Below are 23,222 nucleotides of genomic sequence, written 5' to 3' on the forward strand. Positions count from 1 at the left end.
TATTTGCTATATATTTCCAACCCCCCAATTCCATCCATTTCTGAAAATTACAGCAAAAGCAAATGATGTATATTCCCTTTAACCCAACCTACTTGGATTTTTATAGCCAAATTGCATTTATCTGGCCTGCCAGCTCTTACGCATTTCAGGTTATTCTCACGCTCTCACGCCCACACGGGATTTCTCACACTAAAAAAACCCTTCAAAAATGATGTTTACAATGTAAATGATTATCTTTTGCTTTAAAAAAAATGGTTAAGGTGGTCATAAATTGCCTCGGATGGTCACCACAGAGCATCTAGAATACATGGGGTTCGAGCCCCGAACCCCCACGCTTCGCGCTCGCATTTTTTCTGATCAAGCTCCATCGGCAATTTCTCACTCTCGGCCCTTACTCATCAAAGTGGGCAGCCCTGCATTTATGCACCTCAAACTTTTTTATTTCAAAATTTGGCCAAAGTGTAAAATAATGTATATTTTTTAAAGTAAAAAAGATACCCTGAAGTAAACAAAGTTTACCAACAAAGAAAAAATTAAAAATATAATTATTTTCCTATTTACCTACCTGAACCATTTTTATGGTGTTAACCATGAACACACTTTTTGTGGTTTTTTTCAGCGTTGCACAATTTCAGATTTAAATATGAGCCTGCTGTTCACTGTAAAAGGTGATAAAGAAGTGCAAGCATAAATTTCATTTTGGGGTTCATAACCTGGTGGTATGAGTAGCACAATTCTTCGATATTAGTTAAATTCACGTACAATGTACTAGTATGAATGGTAGGGGGAAGAGAATTTCCAGTCTACAAATGATAAGATGTTCATCATCAATATGTTGAACATTTCATGGCTTGACATGACATGTAATCGGCAAACTCCACTTTGATAAGTTAAAATGTAACTACATGTACATGTACCATAGATTGCTGGAGATATGCAGATATTTTCCAACTGAAATGCCACATCTTATCAATTCTGCTTGCCCTCATGCATACGTATGGACACACATTCCACGTGTACACTTGTGCATTCCACATTCAGTAACACGCCCAAATGTATTGGATTGTGGTGATTTTAATCTACCATGTCTACAGGTTAATATTCAGTTTGAAATGTCAGCTGTGTTCAATACTGTAAACAATCCAACAGATGTTTTGATTTAAAGTCAGACAAAAAAAATCAATATTTGCCGTCCGCATATTTAAACCATACACTGTATTATATGCAGCATTGGCTTTTGACTTTTATCCAGCAGTCTATGTCTGGTCTGTGTTGTTTGTCTTTTTCATGGACTTTATGCTCAAATTCATCCTGGATTGTGGTAAAAGTTAATCATGCGTACTGTACGTGTACAATAGCTTTTTAGACAGTTGATTGCTATTGCTACCGTGCAACATGTCATGTGCAGTCTTCTCATTGCAAAGACATGATTGGTTTGCACGCATTTGGTTAAAATTTAGTCGCGGGCACTCCACGCCATGCATCAAACATTGTGCAACACAGATTAGTTTGCGCATACGATGTGTACTTCATTGTCTTGTGAGAAGACCAGGCTGCACTGCATGGTGTCCATTCACAATATTTCATCACCAAACTTGTCTTAGAGTGGTGGTCAGTTCATGCAAATCTGACATCCTATTAAAACATTTGCTGTGAAATTTGCCGGATTTGAAATGTGCTAAACTTTTTGCAAATTTGCAGTGCGAAAACTTGCCGTAGCATCATACATGTACATGTGAATTCGCATTTGTGTTCCCTTTCACGTTGAGTATTACCCGGCCTTAAGGAGTGGCATATCCGTCAGAAAGAAAGTTTATTCTTCTGCTTCTACTTCTTTACTGCCTCTAATCAAGAGGCAGACTGGATTGTTCTCAGCTATCAACTTTTTTCAATGTGTTGTGGTTTCTTTTTTAATCTGTTTCAGCATGACTGATGAACTACATGTAGTTCCTGTTGAAGATGTGCCACCAGAGACCGCTAACTACTCAGATGAGTTGATGGACGGCAGAATGCACGTACACATACCAACAGACCAGCAACAGGCTATCTCCAACAGTGAACAGTATGCATGTATTCCTCTTTCTCAAAATATTAGCAGTTCATGGAAAACAAAGCAACTCGGATGCACATCACTAATTACATATACATGTACATGTAGGAGCAATTCACAATGCAGTGCACTACTACAAAAGGTTTTGCCAGGGGCCATTTTTATCTGAGGGATAGCAGCTCAACAAATCATGTCTCTCTGTTAGTCCTTTAGTTAGTTAGTTAGTTAGTTAGTAACAAACTTTGACATTGTTTATTGCCCCTACGAATTTAGACCGATTTCAACCAAAATTTGTCAAAAGTATCAGTAGCCAAGCCCCAACATGTCACATGACCAAACTGGGGTCAAAAGTCATCATGGGGTCACTGGGGTCAAAAAGTGATTTTTTTTTTTTTTTTTTTTTTTTTTTACTCAAAAAACTGCTCCTTCCAGAAAGTACATGGCACAATCACGTGACTCATGCATGAACACAAATTCGTTGGGCCGCAGCTTCGAGATATTTCCGATCGAGCTTGTTCAACATATCTGCGCAAAATTGTATTCCTTTTGCACAAGCACTTGGCAGTTATGAAGCTTTGGTGTTACTTTTTGTTATTCTCTCCTTTTTTATTTCAGATTCGAAAATCCAGATAAACTTCAAGATAACTTAGAAACCCCTCTAGCAAAGTCAGATTCCCCAAACGAGAAAACTACTGAAATAGAGAACATGGATGCCACTGACGAAATCCCCAAACTTGATGTGGAAAATGTCGGGAATGTTGCAGAAACTGACACAAGAGCCCAGCAGATTGAGAGAAAAGTTGCGACTGACAACATCGAGAGCGATGTTCCAGCCAAGACCACTGAAAGCCAAGAAGCTGTTGGAGAAGCTAAGCCACTGTCAGATATGGAAGAGGAAGCTAAACAGGACGTACCTGAACCTCCTCCCCAGGCAGAACTTTCTGATAAGACTGCGCCGGTCGCAAAAGATCCTGGCACAGACTCAGTTGACGGTACTTCTGTTGGACAGGATCAAGATTCTAAAGACAACTTGCCTGCTGGTGATACCCCTGAGATTATTAAAAAGAAGCCTGAAGATAGCTCTCCAGAAGAACCGAAAGAACCAAAAGAAGAAATTCCAGCTGTTGATAAAGATGATTCCGTAAAGAGAGTGGAAGAAGAGAAAGTTGTGGAAAAGTTGGAAGAAGCAGATGAGAAGCCCGACCTGCCTCATAAAGACGAGGAGGAGATGCCCTCATTTGATGAATGGAAGCAGAAGATGTTGGAGCAGCATGAGCAAGAGAGACAAAATGGTAAAAATCATGATTAAACTTAACCCCTCCACATCTTTCAAAATCCACCAGAGAGGTGTTGGAAGATTTTGAAAGATATAGGAAGATACGAGAAGATCAAAATAGTTTGTCAGTTTTTTCCAGTCTCAGAGGGGATATGTTTGGAGGATTCAGGAAGGCTCCGAGCAAAATCACCTGGGGAGTTGAGGTCCATAACTAATTACCCTGCTGGATCCAACAAGATTGTAACAGCATTTTATTTGCTGTTGGATTTTGTTGGTTGAGCGCTGAACAGAAGATCTTTTGCTCTCATTGTCGGATCCTGTTTGACAGTGCTTCATACTGTTGGATATTGTTTAATTCAGCAGGATCCTCATTAAAACCTTAGCAGGTTTTTAGCGTTTGCTTGTCTGCTTTAATAACCCTAACCCTGCCATACACAACATGGTGCATCAGGTGTAAAAGTCTGTGGGACCTTGCTGCATTGAGCCATCAACACCAGTACATAAACTGCCAATTCTGAAACAATATAGAGCTAGTCCTATTGAACGATGCCAAGTTGCATCCTGCTGCTTGTAGACGACCGCAGACGCTGAGGCAGTTTGGCCTTGACACCTTTAACCTGTTGGGTCTTGCCACACTGAGCAGGCTTGTCATTTTGACAAGTGTTGCATGTTGCTGCATTTAGCAGGGTTTCTAGCCAACATACCCTTAAGGATTAGGGTTAATTTATCTGTTGTATAGAACACTGTTAAGGGAGGTTCACTTAAATGTAGGTTCACTAATACTAGTCAACCACACTCAATTTCTCCAGGCCAAGCAGGTAAAGGCAGTGCAGTCCCTCCCCCGCGCTCCTTCAGCCTGACGGAGAACAGCAAGAACCACGCCACGTCAGATTGCGGCGCCAAGATCCTGAATTGCAACAAGGAATCCCAGAATGCACCTGCCATACTCCAGTCCAATAGGGACGTGTACACCTTGAATCCATGTTCTGCAAATATCTGGTGAGCACAAACTCAAAACTGCATTTTAACTATTTGCACATGGCAAGGCGATGTACCTGTACATCGTCTCAAAATGGGGGCCATTGGAGTTCAGAATGGCTCAAATGTGGAACACATAGTGTATTGCTTTTATTCTAAGTAACACAATTAAACATAGTTTAAGCGATAACTTGTACTGAAATTCCTGCTTAGAAGTTCACAGTACATAGATCTGCATTTGTTAGCCAGTATAGAATGTCAATTTTATATCTACGGTAAGCCTTGCAATTTTTTAAACAAAATACTCAAGTAAATTGTTATCTTTGTGTAGTAGTTAGGGAGTAGTTTTCTATTTGATGGCACATTGATTGCTGCAAAATCTTGTACCATTGTTTGATACTTGCTGATTGTTGGAAGTCAAACGTGAAGTGTAAAAATTGGCTTCTTAAACATGTTTAAAGGTAGAGTAGATCATGTGCAGCTATCCAAAAAGTAACTGACAAAATTATTGTTAAAAAGCTTACTTGGTGTAAAGATAGTAATGACACTAAACTCCCTGTGAAATTATTCCTTCTGGCATGCTGTGATTTTGAAACAACCAAGACGCATCTTTGAAAATTTCCATTAACAATTCGTTATTAATTTGGCGAAGCCGTGAATGGGTGCATGTAAGCGTTGACACGACACGGTTCCTATAATTCGTCGGTTCAGTGCCTGACATCGCGTACATGTAGCTGCAATCGGCTGAATGAGAAAGTGTCCCGGACGCTGATTTTGGACGCAATTCAAAACATGACTCGGCAACTTCTAAATTGAAATCAAGATCCTAGAATATTGTTTTCTCAGAATATACATCATTCACAGAGCTAAAACCTCATCAGGTTTATAGTTGTTCAGCATCCTTCTTGAGATTTTGAGCACTTTTGTTGCTCCAAACGAAAAAAATGCACAAATGGCAAATGATATCCTCTACCTTTAAAGCAAATGCTTATTGGTGTACATGTACTCTATGAACTCCATGCTGAAGTATCCACGCAATAGTCACAGACACTGGTAGAATCCGGATTCTTAACACATATTAGAACCTGGTCATGCTGGTGCTCGGTGTTCGCACATTCAGATGAAAATTACTTCACAGTCCATAGGCTTTTGAACCTGTGCATGCACACACTGTGTCCCGCTCGTGTGAAGCTCTCATGTAGTGATCACAGAGCATGGAGTCCATTGTGAATACTTTTTTATATAAGGCTGCATCCGAATCAGCTTTCTAGAGCTAGGTCTAGGTCTGCGCCCATGGAAAATACGCGGGGACGCGCTGACTATAAACGTAGCCGTAGCTCTGGAAGCCCGTTTCGGACACGGCCTAATTTTTTTGGAGTGATAACCAATAAGCATAGGTTGCTTACTTTTAGGCTTGGTGTACATATACATGTACATTCTTTTTATTATTTGCTCAGGTTTTCTGTGGAGTTGTGTGAGCCCATTCAGGTCAAGTACCTAGAAATAGCCAACTATGAGTTGTTTTCATCCGTACCCAAGAGCTTTCGTGTCTCCATCAGTGACAGGTCAGTCTTAGTCCCTCAATAATTGTTTCCGGTTTTTTTCTTGGTAGTGCAATAAAAGGTTTCTCAAAGGTGCACAGGCAAGTAAAACGAAAAAGCTTCAAGGAACCTGTGGAGGGATACAGTTTTTGACGTTGGGGGAAAACCCTAGAATGTTATCCAGGGAAGCCCATAAATTGGCCACTTTTCCCTTTTTGGGGGTGGGCATCATACAATTGTGCCCATTAGAGCTGCAAAGTCTCTAAAGCATTGGATACCTTTAAAGCCCAAACATTTACTGTACAGTCTTTGTACAGAATTATGTGTCATATTCTACTAATTCCTTTAAGGTTTTTTATTATTTACAGATTTCCAACTCGTGAGTGGCGACAACTGGGAACATTCCACGCTCGGGAGGAGCGCTCACTGCAGAGCTTTCCTGTCCATGAGGAGCAAATGTTTGCCAAGTACATGAAGATTGAGATGCTCACGTTCTTTGGCAATGAGCACTATTGTCCTCTAAGCACGCTCAGGTACGTTCACGCACCTTTTGTTTCACTGTATGGGCTCGGTGCACAAGTACCCCCTCAACGGTGAGAAAGGGAGAGTTGGGGGAGACCACTGGGAGAGACATTTAAATGCATTGATGACACCAATGACGCCCCACGCTCATGCGAAGATGCTATGGTTTTGTGCACATTCAGAGTAAAATTAATCATGCCAACTTCGCACTATTCGGGCCAAACCAGTATGCAGTTTGTCCCATGTAGAGCACCATGGTCCAGTGGTTACGGTGTTTGACTCATGTACCATGGTGCGTGGGGTCAAACCCTGCCAGGAACATGGTGTTTGTGCCCTTGGGTAAGACACTTTACTACAATTGCCTCTCTCCACCCAGGAGTATGAATGGGTACCTGTGAGGGTGGAGGACCGAATATGCGCTGATATGTGACCCGTTCTGTCAAAAGCAGACGCTTCTGGGCAGAGGTTGAAATTGAGATAGGGCCAAAAAACGCTGTGGGGGTGATTTTTATCGATTTTCAAATGTTTGCATATTTGTAATCCTGAACATGTCTAAACTATATTATAAAAGTTTGAAACCCTAATTTGAACTCTACAAATACTATTTTTTGATGATTTTGATAAGGTATATCAGTTAAAGAAATAACTGTTTTGTGACATTCGTGGCCATTTTCTCCGTTTTCTACTTTTCGACACAATGAACTTCAAAATAGCATAACTCTGCCCAGGAATGACCGGTTTCAAAAATTAAAACACCTATTAAAAGGAAAAAGAGCATACATGTATGTTATCAATATGTAAAAATATTATTTTCGACCTTATGCCCAGAAAAGTCTGATTTTGACAGAACAGGTCACATATCGGCTGCCGCGTGGTGTTGTGGCCTGATGAACGGGGTAATAATTGTAAAGTGATTTGAGATCGTTGATACGATGGAAAGTGCTATAGCACTACGATTATTATTATTATTATCAACTTCCAATACCGTGGGGAGCTAATATAGACTATCCACACTCAAACCATGTTACCCGGTTTATCTGTATACTGTTTCGGTGCCCATTTGTCAATGTGTTTATCACACTAGCTGTGACAGTTTATAATTAACTAGAGATTTAAATCCTGGATGGTGGAGATTTTGTTTCTCCAGATTTTAATCAGACAAAGTTAATACTTAGCTGTAAATCGCATTACAGCAGGATTTTATAGATAACAAGTTGAAACTCAAAACATGTTTGCATTGAGACTAGGCAGATAATCCCAAACATTGTGGTCACACTAACGTTTGTTGAGAATGTGTGAAAGATCAGTTTAGTCATTAGATAACCACCCAATTATTGAAAGATAATGTAGGTTGCACAACACAGCACTCATCCTGCATGTACGTTGACCCAAGAAATACATTCAAATTAAACACAGCAATTCTTGTGTACTGTGCTTTAGCATTTTAACTTGCCCTATTCCAAACATAAGCCTTAAGCGACTCCATAAATTTTGGAATCGATTCTGTTTCCATTCAGAAATCGCGATTCCATTTGGAATCGATTTGAACTTTTCCCGGCAATAATAACATTGAGAAAAGCCTCCATCCGTCAGTGTCTGTACATAATAATAATAAAGGCATTTATATGGTGCTTTATGTAAAATACCTCAAAGCACCTCCCAATAAACTCTATAAAACCTATTGGCAATGAAAATAGTTTTAAAACAAGTATAAAAGTTACTTTAAGGGTAAAGAGTCTGATTATCTCCCTCGAAAAATGTGTTTTAAAAAGTGAGCTTAACCCTAACCGAACTCAACCCATGAAAGCCCAACAGCAGGTTTTGTTGAAATCTGTTGGCATAGGCACAGTACCCCTAAACTGATGGCCTTTTACATTGGGTTTGGCATACATGTACCTTTAGAAAGTAAGTCCAACAGTGTGTGTGTACGATTTCCCATGTGGGTGTTGGAATTTGCTTGAATGGGTATACTGGGGAGTTAGGGTTAAGCACATTTCAAAATATCATTAGTGTTCCTAAGTGTGAATTTTACACACACACACACACACCCAAATGGATACATTCACGCCTTTCACGGTGCCGTAAACTTCACTGTTCATTAAAAACATGAAACATACGTTTCATTCCAGGAAGTCCCAGCAATTATTCAATGACCAAGCATGCATTTTCATTTATTCACAATCTTAAACAGGCATGCAACTTTTCCTCGGATCCGCTGATTTCTTCGTTCTTTTCTTCTCATGAATGCCATTACAAAGTGAAAAATATGGTACAAAATCTCATGTGGTTTGGATCGTCCTCGTATTTTTCTAAATTCCCAGTTGCATGCCTGTTCAGTTGAGATAAGATGGACTTGTAATGACTTGATTGCAGCTGTGGCTCCTGGCATTGTCTCAATTTGCTGAAAGTTACGGTTACGCTATTTGCATGGCCTGTAACTAGTTGTGCTTCTGTTCAACATTTAGAGTGTTTGGTACCAGCATGGTGGAAGAGATTGACGAGGAGAATGTAGCACAAGAAACCATACAAGACGATTCAGGTAATTCTTCATATCATTCGTGCTTCGGTCTATCTTTGCCTTTCTGTGTTTTGGAGTGTTATAAGAGGGAGGAAGAGTTTGAAACTCATCACTTTACCAATGAGGGTACAACCACAGACGTATAAACGCATAGACCGCCAGTCGTGCGCGTAAAACCGGGATTCGAAAAAGTATGGGCAAAACGCTTGTTGGCATTGCGCGTATCCGCTCGGCGCACGTTCAATGCAGATACATGCTTAGGACACTAAATACATTTACATACCAGGCATAATTTTTTCAGCTAAAAATGGCTGTTTTACTCACAATCCAATTGAAAAAAAGTTGTGCACCTTATTGGTTTGTAATCTACGGTACCTAAATCTTTCTAAGTACACAAGGGATTTTTTTTTGCTATCGAAAAATAACTTCATAGAATTTTTTTAATGGAATAGATTGGGTGTGTGTAAAATCCCTATACCGAGGGGTGAATTTGCCCATAGTTTGGGATTTTAATCGGGCGCCACGAAATCACGGAATGCGCATGTAGTTTCGAATGGAACCTGGCGGTCTATGCATTTATATGTCTGTGGGTACAACACACACTGTTCCTGTTATTCACAGTATCTCAAGTCTCGTTGTAAAAGTAGTACCAAGTCTGACTTTAGTTTCTCATGATGCCCTGCGATAGAGGAGCAAAACCCATCGTTGTGGGTGCAGAGTTTGCATGTTGTTACTGCAGGCTGATGTACTTCGTACTTCAGTAATTTCAGTGCATCTTTGTGCCATTCAAGTGAAAGCAATCCCTCAAATGAAAATTAAAGCTTGCATTAACTAACAAGGTTCCCGGCCAATCTGAAAAACCTTGAAGATGAGTTTCCATTTTTCCAGTCAAGGAAACTCGGGGAATTTAACAGTGACCCAGAAGGGAAAGTTTTTTTTTCACCAGTTTGGTGTACATGTATGTGCATCTTGTGCCGTGTGTCCATGCTGTGTCCATTGACTGACTGGCTATGATGGCTTTTTAGTGTTTATCAGGCATGCAACTTTTCCTTGGATCCGCTGATTTCCGCGTTTTTTACTTCTCATGAATGCCATGACAAATTGAAAAACACTGCACAAAGTCTGTTGTGGTTCGGAGTTTCCTCGTTTTTTTCTGAATTCCCAGTTGCATGCCTGGTTCATGCAGTGTGAATATTATCAGTGTCTAGATGCTTTGCTATAACAACCTCGTGACTTCCCATCGACAAAGTGAAAATATTTCTTATGGAATTTGGGAAAATTCTTGTTGGAAATATCTATCATAGAGTGCTGGGAACTCTGACTAAAGCTCGTCCCCTTTACATTGTATATGGTCAGATAGTCCCCAGTTGAGTGTGTAACAATAAACACCACAATGAAATGTGACCTGTTCTGTCAAAAGCAGACGCTTCTGGGCAGAGGTTGAAATTGAGATAGGGCCAAAAAACGCTGTGGGGGTGATTTTTATCGATTTTCAAATTTTTGCATATTTGTTATCCCGAACATGTCTAAACTATATTATAAAAGTTTGAAACCCTAATTTGAACTCTACATATACTATTTTTGATGATTTTGATAAGGTACGGTATATCAGTTAAAGAAATAACTGTTTTGTGACGTTCGTGGCCATTTTCTCCGTTTTCTACTTTTCGACACAATGAACTTCAAAATAGCATAACTCTGCCCAGGAATGACCGGTTTCAAAAATTAAACCACTTATTAAAAGGAAAAAGAACATAGGTTAACAATATGTAAAAATATCATTTTCGACCTTATGCCCAGAAAAGTCTGATTTTGACAGAACAGGTCACAAATTGGCACAGATTATCTCCTCTAACTTTAAGGGTGGAGGCATCTGACAATAACAGCTATTGTTTTCCTCTTCAGAAGTCTTGCCAGCGCATCCAACCCAAGCCCCCAGTGATGACAACCACGGCTTGTTGCAGAGCGCTAAAGGTCTGGTGCGAAACCTCATGAACGTCATCACAGGCAACGGCAGCGTTAAAGAGGCCGTTCCCTGCAATAGTAAGTTGACAGTTGCTTCGGGTTGTTTTTTTACCAGATCCAAAAATATAATAGTCCTCTGAAAGGAAAGTGATAGGTCATTGGAATTTATGCATGGAAAAAAAACCCAAATCATGGGCTGAAACTTTGAAGACCAACTCCAGTGAGAGAAAAAAATAAGATTTTCAACTTAAATTATGTTTAAGTTTAAGTTTGTTTGATTATTTATAGTCCCTGGCTTCATGTATTAAAGTTCATATTAGCCCGAGCATGTTTCTAGGCTTTTTTCTATTAAAGTCCTATTAATGCCGCTGTGCATGCTCCTTGCCTGTTGTTCTTTTCATGTGATTTTTTATTACCCACCAGCAATGTTTGTCAAGATTGACTGTAGCTGGTGGGATTGAGTTGCGTATAAAAAATTTTAATTAAAAAAATGTTTATTTTGGCTCTCTGTATATGCTATTGAAATGATGACTATACATGTAGTATCGGCGTGGGAAATGCAGGCCGATTTATCCAATCTGGGTAGAAGGCACTCGTTTGCTAAAAACAAAGGGGACGTAGTTTTATGTCTTGAAATGGAGACATAGTTTTGTGAACACCTTTGCAAATTGCGAGCCTGATATAGTTCCTCACACAGAATAGGTACATATAGGTGTCAAAGATCAAACTTATAATGTTATAGTTTTCTATCCATCAGTTGAGTAGGTCGGTACCCATTATTGTGTACGTATTGTTGTTATTTTATTCTCCAGATAAAAACAAGTCCTGCACAGAGGCAGAAGAGATGCTACCCTGTATGCCAGAAGATAAACCGTAAGTGCATGTTTGTTTGGACATTGAATTAAAAGTCTTGCAAACTTGACATCTTGTCTTTGGATATTTGACCCACAAAATAGACTTGTTTTGAAGCGGAATCATTGACTTGCACCCATTTGCCAATGCACCATCACTTCATGCCATTTTACCCCTAGTTATTTTTGCTAGAAACCCTCTGGAAGTCTGCAAAACCTGCCACTATGCAGAAGTCTTGTAGCATGTTCTTGGTACTTTCACACAGTATTAAGTTCCATGTATAAAAGTAATAGCAGCTTGGCTTAACTTTCCTTGATCCTACATAATCCCAAAAGCAGATGCATTTTTTTCTAGGGTCTATGCCACACAAGAATGGTTGTATCATTTTGATTTTGCTTATTCTGTCCTCAGTCCTGCAAAATTCTTACAAATCTTCTGGAGAATTTTGAAGAATCAAGGGGAGTTAGTGCTGTCATAAAACTTTAACCCTAACTCCCCAGGCCCTTTTTTCTAGGATTTAAACCTCAATTCTGCAAAATCCTAAAATGTCTCCATGTAAAAATAACATACAGCCTGATCAATCCTGCAAAATCCTCTGTTATTTCTGGAATGTGATCCTTGGAGGGGTGACCACTGCCTCAATACTGTAAAATCCTCCAGCAATCACTGTCAATATGTTAAGGCAGAACCAGTGACATCCTAGAGCAGTGCGGAGGATTTAAAGTATAATATAGGCCTAAATGTATGCACGGCTGAGCATAAACAACACAAGGTCTGGGCAAATAGACCTTGGCAAAGTGCACCCTCCAAAATCAGCCACACACTTCTGCCATATGGCCTCAATCCTGCAAAACCCTCAATTTTGCAAAGATGATTTGGGAGGATTTGGGAAGGTTAGGGTTAAAGAATCCAAGGTCTGCCTCATTCAACCAATTCAACATTTTACTCGTTAACAGGAAAGAGCTGCAGTCCGAACCTTCCAATGTATCAGCAACAGCTGAACAAGAATCTCTACAATGCAACTCCCAGAACATGTCCAATTTCAGTCTGGACTCGGCCCAGTTCCACAAAGAATGCCCTGGATCGACGAGGTGCTTCACTCCGAACTACGGCGAAAAGTTTCAGGATTGCTGCGTCCGCGAAGTCTCGGCATCCTTACAGACAACGCATTCGTTTCTGTGCTGCAAGGATATGCTTAGTGTGTCGTTGTTGCGCAGTGCGCAGACGCTAGAGCCTTCTAAAGTTCAGAAGGACTCAATAGGATCTCCTAAAGAGGTTGAGCAGGCTTCTCAGAAAAAGGAACAGACAAAATCTGTAGTGGATGACCTTGACGTCCAATCACAGAAGAAAACTTCTGAGGAAACATCTGAACAGAAGCTTGACAGTGATAAAGACCAAATTCGGCGCAAGGAAATTGTGCTTGAGAGTCTTGAGATCTCTCCTAGTGGTGCTACAGTATCCAAAACCACCCCCTCTGAAAAGCATAAACACTCTGAGTCAAAGGAGACGCCAACCAGTACCACATCACCACAGCCAATGGCGACGGCAGAAGCGGGAAACATGCTCCCCTCCCCGACGCCATCTCTAAAAGCCACCTGTGCCACAGTGCCCACACACCAGCCTGGGATCATGCTGCACCCACCGATCAGGCTTGAGCCCACTCGTGTACAGGAAGAGGCCGAGCAACGGGACCGGGAGAGTCCAGAGCAGCTGCCTCCAAGCAAATCACCCGCAGTTGATAAAGAAACTCCTGCTCCACCTGCCAAAGTGGAGAACCTGAAGCCTGAAGAACCTTCTCCTGCGACCGATTCATCGCCTGCAGGTGGGAAGGATGACAGTGCTCAAGTGAAAGAGAAAAGTACTGAAGTGAGTGGTGAATCTCACGAGAAAGCACCAGTTGAGGAAGCAGCGCCCACAGAACTGCAAGCACCAGTTGCAGATACCGGGATAGCATCCAAAGACTCGGCCGATGCCAGGAAACCAGATCCCGCCGTCCCGCAAGACAAAAGCAGACAAGCAGATGCCACAGAGAAGGACCCGGGTAAAACGGGGGAAGCCGAGGACACTAGGAAAAGCCTTAAAACAGAAACCAAAGAGACTGCAGAAGTAGAATCAGTTAGTAAGACTCCCGAGAATGCCAAGTCCGAGACAGCTGGGAAAGGAACCAAAACCGTCCCGGAACTGGGGACCAACGGAAGCAGTGGCCTTGGTTCTGTCGCTCAGAAGGAATCAGTCTTCATGAGGCTGAATAACCGCATCAAGTCACTGGAGCTGAATATGTCCTTGAGCAGCAGGTACCTGGAGGAACTGAGCCAAAGGTAATCAGAATAGATCTTTGTTTTATTACCTGTTAGATTCGGAAGGAAATATAGGAGACTAATCTCTAACCAGGGACATGGTTGAAGGGTGCATGGTTTCTACAAATATCTTCAACAAATTTGGCAAGTAATGAGCAAGTACCGGTAATGTGAGATAAACCTAAGGCATATATTAAGGCGGAGTGGGAGGGCAAAGGCTTTATATCGCTTGGAAAGGTTTTGTGCAGTCATTGTTACTTGATTAAAATAACAAAAATCACCCTCTAAGATACCTGCAACAGTATAAGGTCTATTCTCACAGACTAAAACATTAAAGATATATATTGAATGTACAGGTTCGTGTACTTTTCTCTTTGTCAGAGATTTTCATAACTTTTCTGTTGAGTGTCCTGGAAGGTAATGTTCTCGTGTCCTGCGCCTTCATCAGAAGTTTAATCAGTACATTACTAGTCGTCACAAGTCTATCACAAGTGATCCAGTCACAAGCCATTCAAAATGTTAATTGTTCCCTCCCTGATGACTTGTGGTTGACCAGTGATGGAATCAATTGCAGTTCTGGCCTTCGTTAATTCAGAGACCTGCTGGTTTCTGCTTTGCTGTTTCCAATTGATTTTTAATTGTCCAACGAGTTGTGGCTAATCAAAGTGGCTTGAATTCCCAGCAGATGACCCTGTAAAGCAGCGTTTACAGAAAAATGGGATGCCAGTCATCACAAATGTCATTAATTGGAAGTGAGTTGAGAATATCGTCTATTTCACTCTCTCTCTCTCTCTCTCTCTCTCTCGCAGGTATCGCAAGCGGATGGACGACATGCAGAAAGCCTTCAACAAGACCGTCCAGACACTGACAGAGAATGCCCAGAAAGCAGAAGAGAAGGTGGGTGACATGCATAGCTGCTATATCCCCAAACATAGAGAGTAATTGGTATCCATCATTCATAAACAAGTTCAGGGTTCAGATTTGGCATTGAGATATGCAACTTTTTCTTCTGTTTTCAAAGCCATCGCATTTGAAAAAGATTCTTCAAGGATTAAAACATCATGCCCATATCTTGGTTTCAAAGAACTAAATTGCATTTGAAAAAAACTTTGAAAGAAATTTTGAAGAAATTCAATCGGCATTGTCAATAAAAAGGAAGGTTTTGAATTTCCCCCACTTGTCCCACAATTGACCTATCGCCGTTTGCGAGTTAGCCACGCCCTTTAGACAACCCTATGGAATTTTTGTATGTTGTTAAGTTTTGTTTGTCTCAGATGTTGCGTGTTCCGCATCCATTTGTATATATCATATAATTGGACAATATTTCACAAGCTGCGTTGACGCAATTCTAAGGCGATTCTACCGCGATAGGTCAATAGCTTGTTGGGTGGTAAAGCCTTTGAGCAGATTGTATCTATGGGGTTGTATTGGATTGTATCTATGAGATTGTATTGTGGGGTGCTGTGGTCCAATGGTTACGGTGTTCGACTCGTGTGCCGTGGTACATGGGTTCGAATCCTGACCGTGGGAACATGGTGCTTGTGCTCTTGAGCAAGGCGCTTTACCATTATTGCTTCATCCTTCGGATGGGACGTTAAGCCGTAGGTCCCGTGTGTTGTGTAATACCCTTTAAAGAACCCAGTGACACTTATCGCTAAGAGAAGGGGTTAGCCCCGGTGTTTCTGGCAGTGGCTGCAATATGCGCCGCAGTACCTTGTAAACCATTATAAGGTACTACATAATGGGTCTCATATTTCTCATAAACTTTATTTACCTTTCTTTAATAATAGACATAATTTCCAGCACCTTGAGTACCTAATTGTTGGTAGATACGTGCGCTATATAAGACTCCGATATTATTATTATTATTATTATTATTATTATTATTATCTCTTCAGTTTATATTGATACGCTATACATTTATTTTTGCCCTTCAGGACCAGAGACAGCAGGAGTACATCACCCGACTGGAAGGTCAGATGTCAGAGGTCATGATGAACCTGGAGGCAACCAATCAGAGATTGGATGGCCTCCATAAAGAGGTAAGGAAGAATCCATTCAGCCATCTGTTTCCTTCCCCTCGGCTAAACCCACGGAAAATTATTTTGTTCCTGGACTCTTTATTAAGCAGGTAGGCTACAGGAAACCTGTTACAGAGTTTTGTAATGGAGTCCTTCACAACTGACAACTATTCAAAATCTCACACAGTGCTGGTGCAGTGCACAGTAACCTTTGCCTCTTTGACAATTTCACCGACAACTAAGGTAAAAAGGTAAAGGTCCCATAGCCTTTACTGGCCGTAGGGGCAGTGGGATGTTAGAGGTCCACTGTGGACGTTGGGTGTGGCATATGAGTGGCGGGGCCCAGTCCTCTCCTCTCGCCGTCTTACCTTCCCTGAACGAATCAGGTACCCATTTTGCTGTTGGGTCGTCAGAGAGAGTTTTCCAGTTTTTGGTCCGAATAGGATTCGAACCGCCAACCTTCCACTCCATAGCTCTGGGCTACGAGGCCCCTCTGTCAATTCCAATCAAATTTCTACAAAAAAAATGATCAAATCTAAATCCATGATTTGCAGTGTGAACAAGGAAATAATAGCCACTTGTCGCTCTTCTGTTGTCATTTTTCAACAACAATTTTGGTACGTTTTGTACACAAAAAAACGGGAGCCAAAGACAATGTTCGGTATAGCCGAACGTTTGGTATAGCGGGGTTCAGAGTATCGACGTTCCACTGTCTGTACACATATTAATTATGGAAATGCTGGATTCATGTGTATATCTTTCCGTTTCAGGTTGCAGAGCGCCACTTATTCTTCCTGTTCATCGAAATCGTCCTGATGAGCTTCATCTTCCTGATTTGCATAAGACGCGTCCGTAGAGGGCGCTCCATAGCCAGCCACAGTACACCTTTTGTCGTTCGTAGTCACGACAATGGCATCAGGAGAAACTCCCATCCGTCAGTATCCGAGAAGAAGGGGCTTGAATATGAGAACAGGACTCCGCCACGGGTCGGCCAAAGAACCATATCAGGAGGTAAGGACACTTTTAATTATACTCCTTTTCCAGTATTGGGTGCTGCCCTTCACCGACATATTTTATAAACATAGTAGACTTAACAATTGTTGACTGCTGTGATGTGGGATATGACGTTTAGAACACCCTGGGGCGCATAGCACCTGAGGCAAAGCCAAGGGTGCTGTGCGCCCCGAGGGTGTTCTAAACGTCATATCTCACATCACAGCAGTCAACAGTTGTTTTGTTATACCTCTGTCTTGGATTCTTTTGATTTTAATGTAAAAATCGCAAAAACAGTAAACACAACAGTCATGACAATCGAACATCAACTCACATGTATGCATGTTGCGTGCTAGAAACAGCTGATCGTCTGCTAGTTCCCTGCTCCCTCTCATATGTGAAAACATGGTGAAAATAACATGGGTACCAACGATACCAGCATTTCACACCATACGTACCCAGTACGTACAAAGTCATAGCACACTCCCTGTGGGATATCACGTGCATATCCCACAGGGAGTGTGCTATGACTTTTAATATAAACTTAACACGTGATCGTTCTAGGCCAATGAAAATACAGTATTCAAGACAAACAATAACAATCAAATAACAGGACAACAAATAACAGGTATAACAATCAATGTTGTCAAAGGACTTGCAGGGGAAAAAAATCACAAGTTTGCTCGTTTCGGACTTGAACCCACAACTCGATTTGAACCAGCCAGCTGACACCTGGCAAGCTCGGTGGTCGATTGGTAAGACGTTTGCATTTGAAGAGGAGGTCCTGATGGGTTTGCATGAGGCATGAAACAGCCTGAATAAGTGACAGAATAATTGAGACGGATTGCTAAGCTCTGATTGTTCATCTTTCTGCAGGTAGCTGTGATGATCTGCTTATCATCGGCCCCAGCACTCCATTCTTGGAATCTCTCAAGCAGGTAAAAAGAATTTAACCAAAGCTAGCAATTAAAGAAAACCAGCTATCATTTATGGGCAAGTTCGCGCAAGAACTATTGTTGACCAATGGGTAACCATAGTTCGACTAAAGTTAGCCCAAACTGTGTCCAGTCGACGATGGTTGACTACGCTAGTCGACTATTTGGAACCAGCCTACTGGGTCTGGTTGCATCACTGGTTACCAATAGCCCCGCGTATTCATAATGTACAGCAGGGAGCCAGGACCCAGAAGTTTTGCGATGACATTTGACCAGCTTTTTACAAGAGATGTGTAAAACCTTTAAACAACGTTTATCTTTCGGCTGAGGATGTACTTTCGTAAAGATTGAGTTGAAAGTGCTTGTGTGGGAGACTCATTCCAATGCACGACTAGTCAACAGTGCATGTGAACCCAATGCACTAGCTTGTGTTTAAGAACAGTTTTTGAGTTGTGAAATATTTACTTTGTGTTTACACGTGGAAGCAGTGTTCATATTTCATTTGAAACGATTGTGGCTGTTTTGTTTTCCAAATAGGTCAATGAGCCCCCACGCCAGAAACCAAAGAACAAAGCCAAGCACAAACCTACCAAAAGCATCTCCAACTCCGCCCTGCAACAAAGTCATCAACCCACCGTCCCGCCCAAACGAGCATCCAAGATGACGGCCGCCGGCGTCCTCTTCAGGGGCTCCGCTTTCAGCGGGGGGCGGACACCCCCGGACTCCCCCACAGATCCCGTCCATAGGACGGTCAGTGCTGAAGAGATAAACGGCCGTGTGCAGGACATTAGCAGGGGTGCTCCCCCTATGAGGCAACAACAACAACAACAACAACAACGTCCCAAAGTGGGAGGCAGGAATGTGGTGAAGAAGCATGGGCTGATGGTGAATGGTCGAAGGTAGCAGCTGATCTAGATACCTAAGATATCCAGTGATCCTGTGCTGTAGACCTGTCCTGGCGTGCTACCACAGAGGCTGCCTTCAGTAGCGAAAGCATTGTGCTAGTTGTTGGTCAGATAGTCCATCATGGGGTAGTTGTACAACAGCATGCACAGTGGTTTGTCCATTGAAGGAAGCCCCTTGAGTTTACAGTGATCACTGGTATAAGAATTGGTCACGGAAAACCCAAATTTTGTCCTGGAAAAGTCATGGGAAAAGTCATGGATTTTCATTTGAAGATTTCCGTGGGAACACGTGCAGATTAGTCTTTACCAGTTAACCAAATTCAAAATGTGTGCTTACAGTGATTCACTGTTGTTAGGTACTATGTAAAAAAATATATATTTTTTTCTTTTTTCCGTCAAAGATGTTTCATATTGTAATGTCTTTGTAATGCTTTAAGCACTTTCGACTTGTCTGAATGTTATAACAAATGCTGCTTTATCAGCCTTTATGTAACAGCGGGATGTTAAAAGTCAGGCTATGAAAACAATTTAAAATATACGTATTCATTGAAAAGTTACATTAAAAAAAGCAGAAACATGTACTATATTTGAGCTTTAAAAAAATAGCCTGGTTTTTTTTCCCCTGTACAGTTTTCTTCAAGCATTGTGATACCAAAACTTAATATTATACAAATAATGAATGTTTATGAGTGCAATGGTAAGAATAATTTCATGAGGTCACAGATAGAATTCTCTTGGAACATTCCATCTGTCACCTCATGAAAATATTTCCATTGCACAAATGTGAAACATTCATTATTTGTTTTATACAACACTTGAATAAATCCTCGTCATCTGACTGGTCAGAGCCACCAATAGTGACCGTGCAATGGAAGTTCTATTTTCCGTGAAAAAGAACTTCTGTTTTTGCAATGCGACCAGGCCGTGGGCTGGGACGAATAATTAAATGACACGTGATCAACGAGGATTTATTTCAGGCATTGTATAAATGTCTCTAATGAATACTTAAAGGGAATATACAACATTTGCAAACATCGAAAAACAAAACTACCAAGTTTGTACGAAATACCTTACTAGGATGTTGGTAAATGACAGTCTAAAGCATCCTGTAAAATTATGGCACCTAGTGTGAAGTCATTTTCAAGAAAAGTGGTATTTTTGTGTAAATTTCCAACAGTGGTCGGCTGACCACCGTTGGAAAAACCTAACTATTTTTCAACTACTGCTCCAAATGTACCTTTTTTTCAGTCCAAATTTTGTTTGCTATTGGTTACATGTTCATGAACGGGTGCAGGCAGCCCAGCTAGACTGGTTCCCTTACCTTACAATTTCTGGCATCTGTAAATTGATCCGTTTCGTCTTTAGTGGAGTCAGGGAACCAGACTATTTGAACATTTTTTGTTTTTCTTGGTTTTTCCAGCATTTTCGAACACAAAACTTCAAACATGTCAGCTTAACAATATTTCATCTAAAATGCTAACACCTCAAATAGTTCATTTCTGAAAATTACAGCAAAAGCCAATGATGTACATTCCCTTTAAATACAATATTTAAACAATCTCGTTGAATATTTACCGATAGCACCACTTTCTTCTACCAATTTAAATTTTGATCGTTTCTTTTATGGCTCTGATAGTTTCATTACCTCTTCCAGTTGGAAGTGTTTGTCTATTTTAAGAGGCATTCCTTATTCAGCATAAAGTTATGTTGTAAGTATCTGCACGGATAATGCACCTTTATTTTGGTTATCCTACCAAAGTCTGTACAGAAATATGTTTATTTTAAAAGTCTAAAAATTACGTTCATATTATATACTCCACATCCCTTTATTTTGTTGCAATATATGTAAGTAACCATTTCATTCTGTTAGTTTTTGAAGTTAGTACTTTGAGATATTTTTTTATATGAATGTACAGACAAAAGTCAAAACTATTTTGCTCATAATGACTTGCTACTACCAAAGCATTACATATCTAAGGAGAGTAGTTGACGTGAAATAAACACCGCAGTAAAAGAAAGTCCACACTCATTGGAGGCGTCAAATCTGATCGTCTTGTGTTGACGTCATTTAGACCTTTGGGGAATGCTCTTAGCTGCATTTTGATACCCTGTTTGCTACCAAAGACTGTACATCGTCCAAGATTGACAACGGTTGATGAAAAATGATGCAGTTTGAAAAGTTGCAAATTTAGAGATTACGCGAGAAGAAATTGCAAGACGTACCCACATTCCCGTAATTTTTGGCCCCTATTGTCTGCACAGTACCCGAATAAAGCAGGAGTGATCAACTCGCGTGGTCTTTTTTATTCTATATCTACGGCGTGCTTCCATGCATGCAAGCGCTGTGCGATCGGTATTCCCTGCCGTTCGTTTCGGGCAGTGTACGTGACATTGTCACGCATCAATTTCCACTCGCGTACTCTTGAAATTTGCAACTTTTTAAACTGCAACATTGTTGATATACCGTTGTCAACGTTGGATGATTTACAGTCTTTGGTTGCAAACGGGATATCACAATGTACAACGTAGCTAACAACATTCCCCCAAGGTATATATAAATGACGTCATAAGTTGATCAGATTCAAAACGATGACCCTCCAATGAGTGTGGACTTTCTTCTTTTATTTTTTTTTTTGGCAGCTGGCATCAGTCACAATTAGCAAAACTTTTTTAAATTTTTTGACTTCTTATCTCTATTTTTACTTTCTGCGTTAAGTAGATACTACCCAAGTCAACTGGCAAAAAGGCACCTTTGTTGTGCAAAGAAAATTTGTTTCGAAATTAATGACACGGGTTAGAAACAGTTTCTCTACAAAATTCTGTAGAGATTGTGGATGCTCAGATTTTGAGATGTGCCACCCGTCTTGTATCCATTCTACATCAAAGATATTCATCCCTATGGGATATACAAATCAAATTAGGTCGGGCATTTACTTTTAGTGTGAGTCTATAGAGAGCAGAGAGTATTAAGCATTTTTCTTTATTAGGAGATAATACATGTAGTAATTAATTTGATAACGTCAATTGCACCAACAAATTATGATGCAAGCATGGTTGTACTCATATACTGCACAGTAAAGACCGGCTTATACTTCACGCGAATGCGAATACAAAGCGAATTTTGGCATCACCAAACAGTCACTGTAAATTCACCAAAGTTGAAATGTGTTCAACTTTTGTGACTTCGCAGCACGAAAACTATTCTGAGTATCATTTCTCGTTTTACCGGAGCCCGCGCAATCTCCGAGACGACGTCTGACATGTAACCATGCAAAATTTACATGACCCCGCTTGTCAGCCAATCAGAGTCAACTTTAGAATTTGCAACGTCATTTCGAGCAGAAATTTGGCCCATTGGTCAATTGGCTGCCATGTTTTTGTAATGGTCAGAATCTGGAGGTCAAGACACAGTCTTGTTTTGCATAACTAATCACCGAATCTGTACGCATACCATAGACTTGCACATACGCTTTTCATAAACTTGCCGTAACTTCATAAATTTGCATTTGGGTTCACTTTTGCGCCAAGTACGAATCGGCCTTTACATAACAGCATATAGCTTCAGCTGAGTTAAAAAAAAAGGATTATAAAATTTGAGATGTTAGTTTGGGAAATTTGATGCGAGCAATAGACCAGTCTCGGGAACGCAGGGTTAATTTATAGGGTGGTCACCAAAAACGGCAGAAGCATTGTGCTTATTGTGCCATTCCATGTTCTTAACAATAAGCTGGCACAATAAGCCAGTGTACACCTATGTAACTGTTCTTGGTCTTTGTGCTTTGATTGGCTAATACAAATTGTAGGGAATAACTGTGGCTGCATCTGAAGTATCATGTACAGTCGACTCTCGTTATAGCAAACACTTAATACAAATTCTGGTTATAGCAAACATAAAGCCTTGGTCCCGACTGTGCATTTATATGTACAGTAAATGGGACTGATGTTCCTCTTAATACAAAATTCTGATATAACAAACAATCTGGCTAGGTCCGAACGAGTTTGTAATAACGAGAGTCCACTGTACATGTATTTGACTACAGCAGACAGTAATGCATTCACCTGATGTTGTGAATGAGCTTCTTCATGTCACTTGGTGGTCGGGCTGTCTTTCTGTCTGTCTGTCTGTCCCAAAAATGTACCAAAAGTATGGTGTATATGTGCCATCAACGTCGTATTTTTTGGCGTTTTACTTTCAGCTCTGGCAGGGATCCTTTTGATCGATTTCATGCAAGACTTCTTGCAACACGGCCAGATCTTATTGTACACCCGCACTTGTTTACTTATAATTTATTTATTTTTCCTTCCCAAGGAAAACAGTAGAAGCGATGAAATGTATCGCTCCATTCAGCTGTAATAGAATTAATTACAT

General features: G+C 40.7%; 1 protein-coding gene across 3 annotated transcripts in view; it reads left to right on the forward strand.

Annotated features, from left to right (window-relative positions):
* The window catches only part of LOC119720264 (SUN domain-containing ossification factor-like), a 40,758-nt gene extending 21,253 nt beyond the window's left edge, over window positions 1-19,505 (forward strand). For 2 of the 3 annotated variants that reach the window (XM_038189890.1, XM_038189889.1), the window contains exons 2-15: window positions 1,925-2,062; window positions 2,666-3,342; window positions 4,136-4,325; window positions 5,762-5,869; window positions 6,214-6,378; window positions 8,833-8,906; window positions 10,791-10,928; window positions 11,663-11,723; window positions 12,659-14,020; window positions 14,809-14,896; window positions 15,937-16,041; window positions 16,791-17,031; window positions 17,890-17,951; window positions 18,486-18,851. In XM_038189890.1, the coding sequence (XP_038045818.1) occupies window positions 1,926-2,062; window positions 2,666-3,342; window positions 4,136-4,325; window positions 5,762-5,869; window positions 6,214-6,378; window positions 8,833-8,906; window positions 10,791-10,928; window positions 11,663-11,723; window positions 12,659-14,020; window positions 14,809-14,896; window positions 15,937-16,041; window positions 16,791-17,031; window positions 17,890-17,951; window positions 18,486-18,851 (3,774 nt within the window). In that variant the 5' untranslated portion in view covers window position 1,925. Of the gene's footprint in view, window positions 1-1,924; window positions 2,063-2,665; window positions 3,343-4,135; window positions 4,326-5,761; window positions 5,870-6,213; window positions 6,379-8,832; window positions 8,907-10,790; window positions 10,929-11,662; window positions 11,724-12,658; window positions 14,021-14,808; window positions 14,897-15,936; window positions 16,042-16,790; window positions 17,032-17,889; window positions 17,952-18,485 lie in introns of all 3 variants that reach the window. The other variant, XM_038189888.1, reaches the window with a different exon arrangement.
* Window positions 19,506-23,222: the final 3,717 nt, after the last annotated feature.

The sequence above is a fragment of the Patiria miniata genome, unplaced genomic scaffold (genome assembly GCF_015706575.1).
Source record: "Patiria miniata isolate m_02_andy unplaced genomic scaffold, ASM1570657v1 HiC_scaffold_9, whole genome shotgun sequence".
Lineage (NCBI taxonomy): Eukaryota > Metazoa > Echinodermata > Asteroidea > Valvatida > Asterinidae > Patiria > Patiria miniata.